Source organism: Anthonomus grandis, chromosome 22 (genome assembly GCF_022605725.1).
Source record: "Anthonomus grandis grandis chromosome 22, icAntGran1.3, whole genome shotgun sequence".
In the NCBI taxonomy this organism is placed as follows: Eukaryota; Metazoa; Arthropoda; class Insecta; order Coleoptera; family Curculionidae; genus Anthonomus; species Anthonomus grandis.
The window spans coordinates 35,114,783-35,132,984 of record NC_065567.1 but is presented as its reverse complement, the minus strand read 5'-3'; the positions used below and the strand labels follow the sequence as shown (position 1 = coordinate 35,132,984).

The window sequence follows — 18,202 nt, the reverse complement described above, 5'->3', positions numbered from 1 at the left end:
AGAGAAGAATCTGGCTGGCTGGCAATCTGACAGCGAATTTTTAATATTTTGTAAATAAATAAATAAGAAAATGGATAAGTTGTGATTTTGCTAGTAATTTTATAAAATCAGACGAAATGGATTATTTTAACAAATATCTGAATCAAGTGGGTCACTCTCTAAGCAGTTCCGTGAGCCAGACTGTTTCCCAATTATCTGGAGTCCTTCCAGGGAACCCAGTTACCAGAGAATATGAATCTTCTGCACATATAGCATCTGCAGGACCAGGTAATGTCCCATTACACTTAATTGTTGGTGAATCATTGATTATATTTATGAAAATTGCATTTTCCTTAGCTGGCAGGAACTAGCTGCTGCTTGAGTTACCAATAGTTTCAATATCTAAAGAGTATGACTATGGTAACTTTGTCCAATTTATGAACATAGACCCATTTTTTTAGAATTAAATCTTGTTGTATGTGCTTTTGTGTGAGATTCATTAACCCCCCTGCACTTCTTACGAACCAGCTCTGAAGTCCATAAAATAAAAATACAGGTCAATGTTAGTATCCATTCCTGGATAAAAAGTGGCTTACAGGTGTCCCCTAAACCTGCCCCACTTCTGCAAAACAAAAACCAACTGCAAGAGATACAGACTTGCAAAACCCCAAGACTGGAATATATCTCAGATTTTGCCACTAGTTCTTTGTGAACCAATCTTATGGCATAACAGGCAGAAGCCAACCTCTTTCTTAGCGTCGCAATATAGAAATTAAACTTTAAGGCAAAATAAATAGAAATGCCTAAAAATATTGTGTATTCTTTATTTAAATAAGCTCGAAAAAATGGGATTCGGGGAAGTACTTTTTGATTTACTTAAAACATATCTTGAAAATAGAAAACAATGTGTAAAATTAAATGATACACGTAGTTCAGTGTTAGTTAATTCTTATGGCATCCCACAACGTTCCATACTCGGACCATTGTTTTATTGCTTGTATGTATTAAATTTAAAGCTTGCTAATCTCACGGGGGGTAGTTGCACGTTCAGTGTACTTTTCTCTTATTGAGTCCCACCTTCGTTATGGCTTGCCTTTTTGGGGTTTAAGCAACAAGGGATTATTAAACATAATTTTTGTAATTCAAAAAAAGGCAGTTAGATACCTATGTTCCGCTGGGTTAAGAGATTCTTGTAAACCTCTCTTTATATCTCAAAAAATCCTAACTCTTTTTTCTCTTTTTATCTTAGAAACAGCTACTGTTATTCATAAATGTCCTAAACCTCCCTCTAACACTTGTCATATGACTCGCCAGGTTAACGATTTTCCCTTACCAATCCCTACATCCTCCCTCACGAAGAACTCACTTATATACCTCAGCAAAAAAATTTACAACCATGTTCCTCTATGTATCAGACAAATTTTAGAAGTTAAGAGCTTCAAAAAGGAATTAAAATCACTTTTATTATCCAGGGCATATTATAGCCTTGACGATTTTTTTAATGATACCTTTTAACCTGTGCTCTGACATCATTTTAGTGTTTTAGTTTTGTTTCCTGTTAAATAATGTAATTTACTTCTTCTAAATTCTGTTTTATTGACAGCTTTACTTATTTTTTAATGAAATTTATCAAAAAGATGCTTTTTTTTCTCAATCTGTTTTGTTATGATTAATTTTGGTAATGTGTGTAAATTTTATGGTAAAGTGTTTTAGAAGTTATGTTTGTTTGAAATTTAAAGTGAATTTGGAATTTTTTAGTTTTTAGGATGCTTGTACACAAGATTTTGTTGTCTTACGTAATATAGCACATTTTCTTTCTTTCTTTCTTTCTTTCACTGCGCGTTATTTTACTTTTGCCGACGATACTATGTTAGTTTATACAGGTAGTAGCAAGGTTGTTCTAGAGAATAACATCTGCCGATCTCAAAATATATATGGACTGGTTGCATTTTAATAAATTAAAAATTAATTCTAATAAAACAAAATACATGTTATTTAAACAAAAAAATACACACAAGTTGATGACTTCAATATATGCTTTTCACATTCAAAAAGTTGAGAAAATTCTGTATCTGGGCTTAATAATTGATGAAGCATTAACTTGGCCGGAACATATCTGCAGTGTTGTTGAAAGAGTAATGCGAATGATTGCAGTTATCTACAGATGTCATGATTATTTAACTACAAAAACTAAAAATAATATTTATAATGATTTCTTGATGTCTCACCTTAGGTATTTACTCCCTGTTTGGGGAGTGTGTGCTCAAACTAATTTTACTACTGTTGAAACTTCAAAATAAATTTATTAGTTCTTTTTAATTATGATAGGCTTACTGATATAGATACACTTTATCAAGAATTATATCTTGTAAACTACTATAACAATGTAAACTAGTTTTTAAAATTATCCACAAAAAGCAAAAATCTAATATAAACATTACTTTTACGAATATGATGCATAATTATCCAACAAGAAATAAGATTTATCACAACTATACAAGAACTAACATATGATTAGGAAATCCTGTTGCAAAAGCTTTTAAGGTATTTAATGAATTGCCAGAAAATATAAGATGTGTTCAACCATTTAGTAATTATTCCAAAAAAATTAAAAAACTCTTTGATACTTATAGTTACTCTTGTGACCAATGCTTGCATGCATTGATTAGGGAGTTTTAATTGTAATATATACATGTAAACATTATTGGAGCAGATAATAAAGATGTTTTCAAAAAAAAAACCACCATCTTTTAAAATTGCTTATATTTGTCAGAACTGTTTCTCCCAACATAATAAATTCACCTTTACAGAAATGTCTGTCATTGAGCTGCATGACCTATTACAATCATTAAAGATAAAAACAGTCCTGATTTTTATGGAATGAGTATAGTTTTTATTCCAGTATACATTCCAAGCATATTGTGAATATCATTATAATACCCATTAGTAAAGCTTTTTAATTTGTGTATAAGTAAATCCGTTTTTCCCACTGTCCTTAAAATCTCTAAACTTGCACCTATTTATAAAAAAATGTCCTTGCAATGGCCTAACAAACTATAGACCTATATCAAAAGTCCCTACTCTCTCAAACATCTTTGTCTTAAAAAAGGGAAATTCACTGGGGCCATTTTGCAATTTGAGCGAAATTGCAATAAAATTGGAATGTTATAATTTTTTGAATAATTTTGAAATTTTAACATTGAAGCAATGTTTTTACTATACTTTCCTAAATTTACTCATTTAAAAAGAAAAAAATTAAACTCTAACGTAAGTACACCAAATTAAAAACAAAGCAATAAAACTTGATTATAATCTTAGTTAAAACAGAGTAAACAATACTAAAGTTAAAATTCAAAAACTCAACTACACTATAAAATGCAGTTTTCAATAAAACCTCTCTAATTCTATTTTAAACATTGTTCGCCGGAAGGTTTCTTATTTCCATTGGCACTTTATTAAATAATTGAATTCCCATATAATCAGGGTGACTCTGGAAATTCAGTAGTGTGCAAAAGGGAGCAACAAGATCATCTACCTGCCTCACCTGATAGTGGTGGATGTCACCAAGCTTAGTATATTTTTGCTAATTTTTTTTATATAGATCAAACTTTCCAATATATATATCTCAATAAAAAGTTAAAATTTTATAGGGAGTAAAAGCCTGTATGGAATATGGCATCCATATGGCCAAAGATTCTATCCACACAGGATACCCTCCTCCGCACCAACATGCCATATGATATAATGGAGTGGTCAAGGCCATAGTATGAAGACTTCAACACCCCCAGCCCAACAGAGCACTCCAGATTTCTGGGTTTTTTGTTTATTGAGAAGCAGTTTGTTTGAAGCAGACCACAGATTCACTTTTATTTTTTTTAAAGTTAAACTGAATCCTATCTATCTGGCAGATCTCAAGTGCTTACTTTGAATAACTCACAATCTAATTTTACATAATTAAAATTTTGTCCCCTAGGACGTCTGCTTTTTTTGATATATGTAAATGATCTTGAGGGAAATGATCTCAATGCTGATCTTATTTCTTTCTTTGCTATGATACAACCTTAATAAAAAAGGTATATGCACCTAAAATGGTGATTTGCACATGAGTCTACAGGAGACCTGAAGGTTTCAGATTGGCTTTATTCTAACCCATTAAATATGAATGCAGATAAAAACCAACAATTGTAAATACTACATGTACTTTAGATTTGGCTAATGTTGACAATGCACCAGTTATCTCTCTTGGGATAAAAATTGATTCCAAACTTTTATGGGATGCACATTTCAATTTTATGTCCTGGAATTTCAACTGGAGTTTTTGCACTTCGGAGCTTGATGAGGAATGTGTCTCCTAAAGTTGCACTGCCTACTGACTTTGCATGTGCCCATTCCAGATTCTCTATGGGAATTCTAGTTTATGGGCATGCAACTAACTAATGAAGGCAGTATTTTCTTCGTTTAGAGAAGGGTTATCAGGATCATCGAAAACTTGGACTATAAGGCTGAAAACCGAATATTTTAACTGTGCCTTGTTTGTATATCTACTATTGTTTAATGTAGATCAGGGCTAAATTAATAATGATGAAACTTTTGAAGATGAACATTTACATTTCACTAGAAACCACACTAGTATTAATAAAGAACGGTTATCATAGAATTCATCACATAAAAACAGGGGTATCTTTTTATGGCCCCATGTTTTATATATTTCATTGATTTTCGTGTAACTGGGTATATGTAACCTGTTGGAAATAAAGCTTATTATTATAGCTTAATATTATGTTTTGTAATAAGTTGCCACTCCAAATCAAAATATTGCCTCTCAATAAATTTAAAGAAGTGTTAAATAAGTATTTATGAATATAGCAATAATAACTTTACTGACCTTACAAACTATGCACTTTATATTTAAGCTTGTGTAAGTGTGCTTTTGGCCAATACTATATATTCATTGATTCCTGGTCCCATAACATTAATAAACCTTTAACAGAAAATGAAGTTAAAACTACACTGCAAACGACTGCACATGATATGATTTTTCCTTTTATTCGCTGATTTGGAATATTGCTACAATTACGCCAATACATAAGAGCTGTGCAACAGAAAATATTGAAAATTATAGACCTGTCTCCATACTGTCCAACTTGTCGAAGGCTTATAACAGCTTGTTTCATAATCTAAAAAATCATATTTTTTTAAAACAACATCTTTAGTAAAAGATCGACCGTCACAAATCTCACATATTGATGAAGTTCCTAAATATTCTTTGAAAACCCTTGGTTTCATAATCACAATACAATACATACATAATACAGTGTATGGAATTCGTCTATGTTCAAAGAAGCTAAAATTGCAAACATTATATATCTAAATCTACACTATCCCTAAACCTAGTTAAAATGTGCAGTGCAGGTTTTTTAAATATCTGGACTTGAAATTGTTAGAATATACAGGTAGTATGACGGGTTAATTAGTTACTTCTATAAAGATTTAATTTTTGTATCTCTGAGGCATTGTGTTATTCTAAGCAGCCAGCTTTATTATTTAAACTATGAAATTGATGCACCTCATCATTTAAGGCCCTTTAAAAAAATTTTGTTCCCTCTATCGACAATAGAAAACACTTTCGCTTTTATTTAGAAAATAGACCTATGAACTTAGCAAGAAATGCACCTCTATTATATCGAGATTGCTCATGGTTTAGTATTTTACACAGCCATAATGACATTGACCTGTTTAATGGCACTATACCTACATTTAAAAACAAAATTTCTTCAATGATTATGACCTGATAACTATTACATTTCTCTTTCTATATAAACCACTCATTTGATTTTCTTTCATCTGTAGTAAGCTATGGAGTTGCGAGCTTGGGATTTTGGTTGTTTTTGAATCTTTTTTATAGACTGAAGTTTCAAATCTTCCTGTTAACTTAAGCTACCTAAAGTATATGTTTTTAATTTATCTGCTTTTTGTAATTACTTCCTGATCTGTCAAGCATAAGTTATTTTATTTAATTTTTTATTAATTTTGAAATTTTTTAGGAAAGTTGCTAAACTAAACCTTTACCGTTAAACCCTATAATAATTATTTAAGTTAAATATGTTCAGTCTATTTTCGATTTTTCTGTAAAAGATTATCTTGAAATCAAGATAATTTCACAATCCTATCAATTCATAGACGCGAGTAGTATACAGGGTGTCCGGAAAGTCAACGATAATACTGAAGGGGCTGATGGAGCAACTTATAAGCACCCAGAAAAACATAAAATGACCTTAAAAAAGTAAAAAATCGATGGTTTTCGAGATATTGGCACTTTAGTGGAAGTCACCAAAATCCTACTCTTGGATCAGATTTTCGATTGTCACGCCTTAAAAATAGATATTTTTTAGAATCTCTTTTTAGCTATGCAACATACGCATGCAACATGCAAGCTATGCAACATATACATTAGCATGCTGAATAACCATTTTACTGATCAATTTTATTGACAAACATTAAACTAAACGGCCAAAAAATTTAATAAGAAATCTATTCTAAAATAAAGTATTACTTATTTTTATTTTTTAAACTTTGAATTTGACCGCTCATACTGGACCGAAAAATTGTACGGCAACCTAAGAATACTGTATTCACTTAAATTAACCCTCCCCCCCATTCCAATTTATCTGTTTAACATCATGTGAACAATTGACATGAATAGCATTTTGAGGTGTCTCTCTAGCCTATTTTTTTGGTACCTTCCACATACTATTACCCTGACAACCACGTATACGATTTATTTCGATTACGATATTAAATTGATAAAATCGACTTTATAGTTTACAATCGATTATATCGTTTTGTTTTTGAGTTCTTTGCAAAAATTTGGCAGTACTCAATCGTATAACATAAAAAATATATTGAAATAAAGTATACTTAATAAGCGGTAAAATGATTCCTGTTAAAGGTTTCTTATAAGTAGTGTTGCAATAACTGGAATAATGGTTATTGTAAATAAAAATGAAAATTATATGAAAACTTATTTATAATTTTAAATCCATCTTAGGACTCCTCTGGAAGATCTATAAGGGAGTGAAGAGTTCCACAAAGCAAGAAGCCTCAATATTTGTCTTTGAAAAGAGACAATTGGAGAGGTATAATAAGAATGACAGGGAGTTCATTCTCGGAACATTAAGGTATGGAGTACAACAATTGACAAAAATCCGACATCCTCAAGTACTGACTGTGCAACATCCCTTAGAGGAAAGTCGTGACAGTATTGCTTTTGCTACAGAACCGGTTTTTGCTAGTTTAGCAAATATTTTAGGTAAAAATAAAAAAACATCCTTCTCTTCTATTATCATTTGATCCTACAAATAATTTTCTTAAAGCTTATTTACCCGAAATTATTTTAACATTCTGATAAAGAGTTTGTTCTTTCCAGGAGAAACAACAAATATGCCTCAACCCACTAACATGTCAGGCTATAAACTTTTCGACATAGAAATCAAGTATGGACTACTACAAATCTCCGAAGGGCTGCAATTTTTACACGATGACGTAAAGTTACTCCACAAGAACATTTGTCCAGAAAGTATTGTCATAAATTCTTCTGGGGCATGGAAAATTTTCGGCTTGGATTTTTGCCTTCATAACACAAATCCACCAAATCAGGTTCCCAATTTCCCATTCCAAGATTATTCACCGACCTTGCCGAGTGTTTCTCAGCCCAATTTAAATTATTTAGCACCAGAATGTGTGATAAGTCAGAGTCATTCAACTGCTAGTGATATGTTTTCTCTAGGTAAGGGTTGACATATTGGTATTTTATTTACATAGATTTTAGATTTTATTTTTCTACCCCCAATCTGTAATGACCTAGATTATCATGTATTTCTTTAATTTTTAACAAACAAAAGGAAATATGCACAGATTTGCTGTGTTATACATATTATGTATATGCTGTGTATTGTAAATTAATTTAGTAAAATGTTAAGATTTAACATAGTGTATAAATTTTGCAATAAACCAGTTTTACATGAAAACATTTTGGAATATTTAAAAATGAGTATACCAGTTTTTTAATGCATTATTAACATTGATACATATTTAAGAATAATAAAAGGGCTAAAAAAGTGGTTAATAGCATAATGAAATACAACACAAATACAGCTGTTTGTATAAGAACTTTCATGTATTAATATTTTTTCTTTATTCTTTCATTCTTAATTACACAGTATAATTATGCACTAAACCATTTTGTAATGGAAAAACTCTGTTAATCAGTCTTTTCTCTTTAAGGAATGCTAGTCTACACAATTCATTCCATGAGTAATCAATGTTTGTTTCCCATAAAGGATTTGCAACAATTTAAATCTAGAGCTCAACAGTTAAAAGCTCTTAATTTGAGTAAACTACAAGCCATTCCAGAAGATTTGAGAGAGTTCGTAAAACTGCTGTTGAATGTTACTCCTGAAATTAGACCTGATGCTCATCAGTTTATTAAGGTATTATTAAGTCTTGCTTTTCAATGTAACACAATGCAGTAAATATTTAGTATAGATTTAAGTATTACAGTCTTCCAAATTAAGATTTCAAATTTTTCATTACTTAGATCCCTTACTTTGATGATGTAGGAGTAAAAACACTCTCCTACCTCGACTCCTTGCTCCAGTGGGACAACTTGCAAAAATCTCAGTTCTATAAGGGGTTGCCAGAGGCCTTATCTAAATTACCTCATAGGGTCAAATTACAAAAGGTCTTATCGTGTGTGGTCCGGGATTTAGGCCAGCCAACTATGGTGCCTTTTATTTTACCAAGCATATTTGATATCGCCCAAAACTGTACGAAAGAGGAATACACAGAGTATGTGCTGCCACACTTGAAACCTCTGATGAAGTTAATAGATCCAATTCAGGTAACAAAAATTTTTTACTCACCAACAGTCTGAAAAACTAAGTTTTTTTTGAAGATTCTACTAATAATGCTGCAACGTATGGAGCTCTTACTAAAATTGACGCCTGCGCAGGACGTGCAGCAACACGTATTGCCAATGTTATATCGTGGGTTGGACTCTGACTCCTCGCAGATTCATGAGCTTTGTCTATCAGTGTTACCAACCTTCGCAGGGCTTCTAGATCATTCCAACGTAAAAAACAGTCTTCTACCTCGAATAAAGAAGTTGTGTTTAAGTACATCTACACTAAGTGTGAGAGTTAACTGTTTACTTTGTGTTGGTAAACTGTTAGAGCACTTAGATAAGTGGCTGGTTTTAGATGAGGTAAGTATACTCCACTCTTCTGTAAAGTATTGAAGTAAGGAAATATATTCGTAGGTGACGTATTAAAATAAAACTAAATACTCTACTCCGTGTTGACGTTTCGAAATGTATTTATTTTGTCTTAAATGTTATAGTGATAATATTTAGGAGTATACGTTATCTAAATGTTGAAGTATAATTTATTATTTAAATATTAGCGGAAATTAATCTCGTTATTTCAAATTGAAAAGTAATTTATTTACATAAAGAGTCAATACATTGTTAGAAACCAAATAAAGATAATATAGGTACATTACAAATTACTTCATCCCTTGGCAAAAAGGTCTGTCCGGCGACTTTTTCCAATCGGCGCTCTTTACTCTCAGTTACTGACAAAAGATAAACCCCGTCAACCTAAAGTTAATTAGTAAGTTAACAAAAAAAAATTATCAAACTAAATAAATTGTTACAACAAGAGCAACAACAATTTTGCACGAGTGTACGCTAAAAGTCAATATAAATAATTAAACATTTTCCCATAATAATTAATTGTGGGCTAGAGGGTAGAGGGGGAGCGGAGGAAAAGACGAATGCTGAGAGACGGATGATGGACGGTCCAGGTAATCCTTAATAATGTTTACTTGTATGTATTTTAAATCAAAAAGCGAATGCGTACACTATTGTTAAAAACTAAAAGAAGAAAAACCAAAGACAAGCATAAAACAAAAATGTATATACATATTAGTTAAGAGCCTATAGTTGAGTCGGCATGCCTTTTTCCAAGTTTCGAGTTTCATGAGCAGTGTGTGGTAGTGGCATTAAACATCATGCAGATACTTCCAGTCCCAGTTATAATTATTTAATAGCCAAAGCAGTTCATATGAAGCTTTCTTCTCCGTGTTAGTCTCCATGGTTAAAATTTTGTTGTGTTTATGTTTGTGTGTTATGTAATTTTTGCATATTTTTTTTTACATAAACTTGTTATAAAATTGGGAGTGTACCACATCTCCGTAATCAAATAATCATAAAATTAGGGCATCACAAAGTATTTTATTTTTGAAGATAGACATTTTTTAAGCCATAATAAGCTGCTTTTTATTTATTGTTGATGTGTGGTTCGAACTTTGTTTCGCAGGTAATTATACTCAAGTTTTTTGCTTCCGATTGAAAAGGAATGGGTTCGTTATTTAAGGTAACTGACATATTATTTTGCAGGTACTTCCGTGCTTGTTTATTTTGACTTATAAGAATTGTCTGAGATTTTGTTGCATTGATGATAAGATTATGATCATTGGCATAATTGAATATTCTATTTAAATCTTGATTTATTTTAAGGTTTCTGTCAGACCTTCACGGTAAATTGAAACCTAATTTTATTTATTCTTCGAAGTTTAATTTGTGTTATATTAAATAAGTAGTACCTAGAACTCAAAGAATTTAATATTATTAATAAGCTTAATTCTCGAAAAACGAGGAAAAACGCGCTTCTGTCACAATCATCATTGACGCATGCACGCGTTTAGAATCGTTATTGGTCAAATTCTAATAAGTTGAACAATTGGATGGGCGGTGAATTCCAAAAACCCTTAATATAGCAACGCTAAACATTATCCATTTATTAAAATCAAAATTATGCTTTTAAAAGGATCATAATTTGAGTTTTTAATGCATGGAATTCACCAAATTTTACAACATGTTTTCTCTTTTACAGGTTCTACCATTCTTACCCCAAATCCCTTCTCGAGAACCTGCTGTGCTTATGGGTATAATGGGGATATATAAAATAGCAATGAACCACAAGAAATTGGGCATTAGCAAAGAAATTATGGCTGTTAGAATTTTGCCGTTCCTTATTCCTCTGTGTATCGAAAATGGACTGACCCTAGCACAATTCGGCGCAATCACATCGTTAGTTAAAGATATGTTTAATGCTGTTGAAACAGAACATAGAACCAAACTGGAGCAGCTAAACAGTGTTAAGGACGAGCAGAAGATCCTTACCTCTTCCATGCCTGCAATAACACCTACAGCGATGCCGTTAGTTAATGATGCCTTCGGGGGACTTAGTTTGGATAATTTTAGCTCTAAGAAAGTAAATCCTGTGAATAGTTCAAATGGTTCACTATCCTTAGAGCAAAAACAGGCTATGGCAAAGCAGCAGGAAACCTTAAAAGTTTTTAGCAAGCAGACTAGTATAGAACCTCAAAAGATTTCAAGCCCGCCAAAATCTGAACCAAAGAATATGACATCTTTATTGGAGGAGTTCGGAAGCTTTTCACAGAGCCCAAATACTGTAAAGTTTAACAATAATTTTCAACAAACTCCCAGCTCTGTAAAATTGAATAACAATCCTGTAGGCCAGGCTTTAAATAGCAACCTGAATCAACTGTCCAGAGGACCGATAAATAATAATTTTGCTGCTGCCTCCAACGTGTATCAACCTCTTTTGCCACCCACCCAAAATCTTAACTTGAATGCAAACCAACCCTCATTCAATCCGTGGATGGCAAACCAACCTCAAAGTTCAAAACCGCAAGCCAATCAAAACTGGTCTGCCCTAGATAGTTTATTGCCTTCTCTCGGAAACACCGGCAGTAACAAAGTTCCTTTAAATGAAATAGGTAAAACCAGTAATGGTAATAATAATAATAATAGTGGAAATCAGTTAAGCAAGAATGATTTATTAGATTTTTTAAACTAAATTGTGATATCGTAGATTTTAAACATTTCTGGTTTGAGATCACAAATATGCAAAACAAATTGATGATTTAAAATATTTTTGAGGTTTTTGTTTGGTATTGAGTTAAAATATTGACTTTATAGTCTGAACGAGTCGGGAACGAAAAAGATTTCATCATTTTTAAAAATTGGGTTACAACTTAATAGAAAAAAAAATGGCGAAATTTTCGACCATTCTTTAACATTCCATTGCAGACAGCATCCACGCTATATAAATCCTTTTGTAATTGATTTAGTGTTTACAAAATTGTCCAATATCTTATCATTGTAAAATTTGAAAGATATACTCATAAATTAAATGTAGTTTCACAGACTTGAAGGTTAACCCTTGGATACATTGACATAAAGGATGCAGGAAGTTAAGGACATCTTTAATAAATAGTTTACGATCTCAGCCATTTCTTCTTCTGTTTTGCAACAAAATACAATGCATTTAATTAGCTGCCGCTGGGTTTTCAGGTTTCTTTTCTTAGATGTTAAATTATAGTATTTTTTTTAAACTGCAATACAAGGATTTTACTAAATAAATTATTTATTGTTATAAAAATAGATTATTTTATGCCACATTTTTTTTTAAATTAAAATATATTTGACGAAAATTATGCTTATCCAACTTTGTAATTTATTTATTTATTTCTGTTAAAAATACTTTAAATTATCGATATAATATGAATTTATTATATTCAATTTCAGAAGAATAATAAATAATAACTCCCCATTATAACTTGTTTTATTTTGCTTCCTTTAGATTTATGAAATATATAAAGAGTAATTGAAGTTGCAGTAATAATGAAACAAACAATATAATAAGAGACATTGCGCTCAAATTACAGTCGAAATATAAGAATCGAATTTACAGACTTTAAACAGTTATAAATATGATGAAACAATATCAGTGCTTGTAAATAAAATAACAAGGCTTAATATGAAGTGACATACTTAATTGTATCCAATGCCTTTTTAATCTAGAGATTTAGTGTTTCTATTATTGCAATATTGTAAATAAAAATAATAATTAATCCAATCAGCAACTGACACTGGTGCTGATTAGAATGCTGAAAGAAAACTAAATGACTTACCTTTAGGTCTTAAATACAATAAGGAGGGATATACAAACTTATTTTGTTTAACAGCATTTATGAGACTTAATGATAACTTAAGTTTATTTAAATTAAAAATGATGACACGCGTACTTACATAACCATAATATCACCTTTGGAAATATCTTATTAATAAGAAAATATTTTCAAACATCTTGTGCTTATTTACAAAAATTTTCTCTAAGGGCTTTATAAAGTTTTTTCGCCTTTCTAGGTCCCAATCCTGGACATTCAGATAATTGGAATTCTGTAGCTTTAATAATCCCCTCTAAAGATTTAAAGCGAGTAATGAGATTCATGGCATCAGTTTTATTCACTGGCTTTATAGAGGCTAAAGCTTGGATAATCTGAAACAGAAATAAAAGTTTTACTTCATATTTAACAAATGTTTCGAAAATGAAATATGCAATACAGATATTTTCATGATTTACTCTTAAATATGGTGAGGATTCCGATTTTCCCATAACATTATCAGGTGGTTTATTTTCAAATATCTTGTATGTTTCGATTATTTTTCCTGCTTCTTCAGGACTCCATGCTAAGATTAATGTCATGCTCGCCAATATACAGATCCTGGTTAGATTTTTTAATGCATGGTGAGGATCTTTAATATCAACCTAGAAAAAAAATAGAACTGAAGAGTTAAAATATATTTTAAGATCAATTAGCTATATGCTCAGAAATTATGAAAAAAATCGAAACCAAAAATATCTCACCTGCACTAATAATATTCTTAACTTGTACATATCCTTCAGAGTCTTAAGTCTCTCATGAATATAATCTGGATTTAAATTATGGTATCTCAATGACAAAAACAATGCACATGTCTGCAGTCCCATTTGGTAATCTGGAACTATATCATCATATTCCCATGCCACATGTAAAATTGATTTTAAAATTGGATTTCCCCTTTGTTTGGGATTCACTAGGAGGGTATGTGGACTGGCTGAGTTTTTAGGTAGTTTTGGGAGAGAAGTCTCAGGTTCTTGGTTCTTGCAGTCTGTAGGAGGATTACAGAGAGTTTCTGCAATAAAGTTTAGGAATTCTTTATTGATGGTAAATTTATGTATATCAAATTAAGTGTCCTATTTTACAGTAGTAGCTCTCCTAGAAAAGGGTGACTTGTGTACAGGGTGGGCATTTTATTTGACTTGTTTCAAATTTGTTGTATGTTATTTATACTGCAGATATGTTTTCTATTGTATCAACGCACATGCAAGCATATGCGGATGATACACAATTATTATTTCAGTTTAATCCAGACTGTCCTGATAATGCTGCTGAGATTTTAAATTCAGATTTATCTAATATTTTGCGATACTCAACGGAACATAATCTGATAATTAATCCTGCAAAAACTACAATGTTACTGTTTTGTTCTGAAAAGAAAAGGGGCATACTCATGAATCGACTTAATATTCAGATTGAAAATACTCGGTTGACTTTTGCTAACTGCGGTAAAAGTTTGGGTTTGTGTATAGATGTACAGCTTAATTTTGAACAACATTTAAAATCTTTACTAAAAAGAAGTTTTTAAAACCAGAAAAAAAATTGTGTAAGTCACTTATTATGTCTATTTATTCATATTGTTTCATAGTATATTATCCATTCTTACATGTTGTAAATAAAAAACGGATACAATACGTTCAGAATACATGCTGTAGATTTGTTTATAAATTAAGAAAATTTGATCATGTCTCAGAAAATATAAAAGAGTTGGGTTGGCTTAAGAGTGATAACTGGTATAATTTTAACTTGACTCTATTTTCTAGAAAACTAAATATGTGTCAACAACCAGTATATTTGTTTAAAAAACTAATTTATAGGGAGGCTGTGCATAATCACTTTTTGCGAGATAAAAATTATTTAACAATGCCACAACATAGAACTTCTTTTTTAAAAAAGAGCTTCAGTTATAATTGTGTTAACTTATATAATAACTTACCTCTTGAATTTAAGGTATGCAATACTGGTTATTTAAGGTCTAAGTACAAGAGGTATTTATTAGATGTGCAGTAGATTTTTAGAACTTTTTTAGACAGATATATTGTATGTATATATGTACTGCATTGTTATATTGTTATAGTTGGTTAAAACTGTTTTATCCTCAGTGTTATCTCTTAAAAGCATTCTATTGGACTTTCTCTGTTAACATTTAAAGATGGTGAACTTAATATCCGGAGAATTGGTTAAGTGGAAGAATGGCCAGGAAGTTAAACTTCGCTAGTTGCGCTATTCTTGTGCATATGATGTGAGTGTACATTTTCATATGTTTTTGCATTGTATGTTCAAAGAAATACTTGAATAAAGGCGTTATGTATTTATTTAATATTTACATATTAGATACTGTGTTATTTGTATATGATAATAGGGATCTCTTTCCTGATTGTGATTTAAAACATTATTATAATACTGGACCAAAAATAATCTGGTACCTGAAAAGTTCCATTTTACCTACCTACAAAAAATTGTTAAACACTGCGCTATAAAGATTTTTAACTCATTAGATTCTCAATTAGATGTTTGTTGAGAAGTAGACTTAAATCCGTTTTATATATATAGAAATTTTTTACAGAATATGAGATGATGGTCCATCGTCATATCATTCCAATCATCATCGAGAATAGACCCATCAAAGTTAAATTTGAAGAGAAAAAACAAAAATACAGATGATAAAATAGAAGAAAAAGTTCTCGTTGACCTAGGAAGAGCTTGAATTTAGGGAAAATAAAAAAAAATTAAACCACGACCTTACAAAAGTGAACCTCGAATTATCAAAGGCTGAAATATGGTAGTAAAGTAATGTTGATGGAGAATATCGACCAACTAAAAAACTAGGAAAAACTCAAAATAAAATTACCATTGCTTATATGAATGTACAAAGTATAAGAAATAAATTTGACAAAACTTAATGCTTTGTCGTTAACCAAAATCGCGATATTTTAGAGTTGGTAGAAATATGGCTAGAGGAAAAAGAAGTTCCACTCTGTGAAATAAGAAACTATCACACCTTTCATTCAACTAGGGAGGGAAAAGTTGGAGGTGCAGTGATTTATGTGAGCGACACTTTCAAGGTCCTGGAAGTGGAAAAATCACATAAGACATATAAATTGAGTATGTATGACAATAAACTAAAAGTTATAGTTCTATATATAAACGACCCTCATGTCCACAGGTAATGAGTTTTTAGAAATATTAGAGAACTTGCATAAACATTCTAGGAAACATTTAATAATAGATGATGTGAACATAAATTTATTAAATGCAAATTCCAGGCTTACAGTAGATTATAAAATAAATTATTGTGTTTAATAATTCTAAAATAGCAAACCAAATAAAAGAGGAAATGGCTACTCATATAACAGATCACTCAAAAACTATATTAGATCACATTCTATCAGATTGTACTCTTGGTGAGTGTGGCTGATTTCATCATAAATTTTTATTCTTGTAATGTAAAAAAAGAATATTTAACCTTCAAAGCCAAAGTACCTAACCAAAAAAACCTAAAAAGTATGGGTTTCAGAGGGACTATATATAACCTAATCAGACATTATCTTGTCAGGCATAGTATGCTACAATTCAAAATGTTCATGCAAAGTGCTCTTCAATGAGTTTGGAGTACCTCAGGATTCCATACTTGGATCTCTAATGTACTGCATTTATGTATTGAGCATGAGATGTGCAAATTTTAGTGCCCGCTGCTATATGCCAAAACTGTATTATGCTTTTCCACATAATACAGTTTTGGCATATATTGGTGACAGGGAGGTATCATTGGTGGTATCTGAAAATGGGGATTTAAGACAAATGAATAAATGTATACCAGAAGTGAACATACAAATCAATATCTCAAGCCTTAAAGAAGTACAGAAAGTCAAATATTTATGATTAATGATTGATAGTCCATTAAATTTGTTTCGAACATATAGGTCACATTTCTCAAACAGTAACACCAATGTTTCCTACTATTTATAAATGCAGAAATTACTTATCAGAAAATACTAAACACAGTGTATACAAGGCATTTTTTCTCTCACCTTCGATAAGTTTGATATTTGCTTCCACTATCGGGAATATATTGAAAAACTAATTTTGATAAAATTCAAGTAATGCAAAATAAAATGTTAAGAGTGTTGTTTAAATATGATAGACTGACTATTAGAGATACTATATGGAAAACTCAAAATACCAAAAATTGATGTAATATTTAATTTAGAGCGAGTAAAGCTAATTCACAAAATTTTATGTAAAGATCCCAAAATACTATTTATGGGGTGGCAATAAGAATGAATATAGGCTAAAACAATCCAATAAGGCATACAATAAAGTACCTGAAAATATTAAATATATAAAAAGTTATAGGTTATTTGTAAAGCAATGAAAAATATATCTAAAGATATTGTAGAGTGTAGAATTATTTCAACACTGTTAAAGTTAAAATTGTAGAGTGTATTCTCGAGACCAGAGCTCAAAGCACTGTTTAGTTTCATTGTTATAGTTTGTAAAGTTTGAAATAAATAAAGAATATTTAAAGAAAAAAATAATGACATTCAAATTTTACAATATTTACCAGTAAACTTTCTTTCTATGGGTCCTATTTCTATCCTATATATATTGTTGTTTATTTACGCTTTTTGTTTAGACATATATTCATTTCAGCCTATACTAGAATCCAAATTAAAATAACTGCAATTCTAATTCTTAAACATAATGCTAAAGTGGCAATAACTACTTATTGATATAATGTGAAATAAGATTATATTAATATTGAAATAATTATTATGAACACTAGTTCTAGAAATTAAAAATTTTACCTTCTTCCCCAATAGATTCATTTAAAAGTTCCTCAGCAATCTCATTTAAATCTAATTCATCCATATTTGTTATTCCACTATATTTCTAGACATAGCCAATTTATTTAAAAGTAAATTTAAAATATCAGAATTATATTTAAAAAAAAACAAACATAAACAGAAAAAAAAAGTAAACAAATAGAACATAACCAAGATGTACTTAAAGAGCTGTTAGAAGTGTCTACTGGACGGTAAAATAGGTAGAATTTGTTTATATATACTTTTTTTAAGCTTAGAAATTTGCATCTAAAAAAAACAAAAAAAAAAAACCTTTCTGCACTTAATTT

General features: G+C 30.7%; 2 protein-coding genes across 3 annotated transcripts; one reads left to right on the top strand and one right to left on the bottom strand.

Moving 5' to 3' along the window:
• The first annotated feature begins 2 nt into the window (after positions 1–2).
• LOC126748435 (SCY1-like protein 2) lies at positions 3–12,677 on the top strand. The gene is made up of 7 exons (XM_050457688.1): positions 3–267; positions 7,028–7,288; positions 7,406–7,765; positions 8,263–8,468; positions 8,576–8,878; positions 8,933–9,241; positions 10,932–12,677. Exons 1-7 carry the CDS (start codon positions 117–119, stop codon positions 11,919–11,921), a joined length of 2,580 nt encoding a protein of 859 aa, XP_050313645.1. The 5' UTR covers positions 3–116; the 3' UTR covers positions 11,922–12,677.
• LOC126748436 (DNA excision repair protein ERCC-1) lies at positions 9,454–18,174 on the bottom strand. 2 transcript variants are annotated; one of them, XR_007664710.1, is made up of 5 exons: positions 17,877–18,174; positions 13,776–14,083; positions 13,491–13,676; positions 13,157–13,406; positions 9,454–9,634 (listed from the first exon to the last, which is right to left on the bottom strand). XR_007664710.1 is itself a non-coding variant. In XM_050457689.1 (4 exons), exons 1-4 carry the CDS (start codon positions 17,938–17,940, stop codon positions 13,221–13,223), a joined length of 744 nt encoding a protein of 247 aa, XP_050313646.1. In that variant the 5' UTR covers positions 17,941–18,174; the 3' UTR covers positions 13,105–13,220. The 2 variants fall into 2 exon arrangements, 1 of the variants encoding a protein (XP_050313646.1); XM_050457689.1 differs by lacking the exon at positions 9,454–9,634 and having other exon boundaries at positions 13,105–13,406.
• Positions 18,175–18,202: the final 28 nt, after the last annotated feature.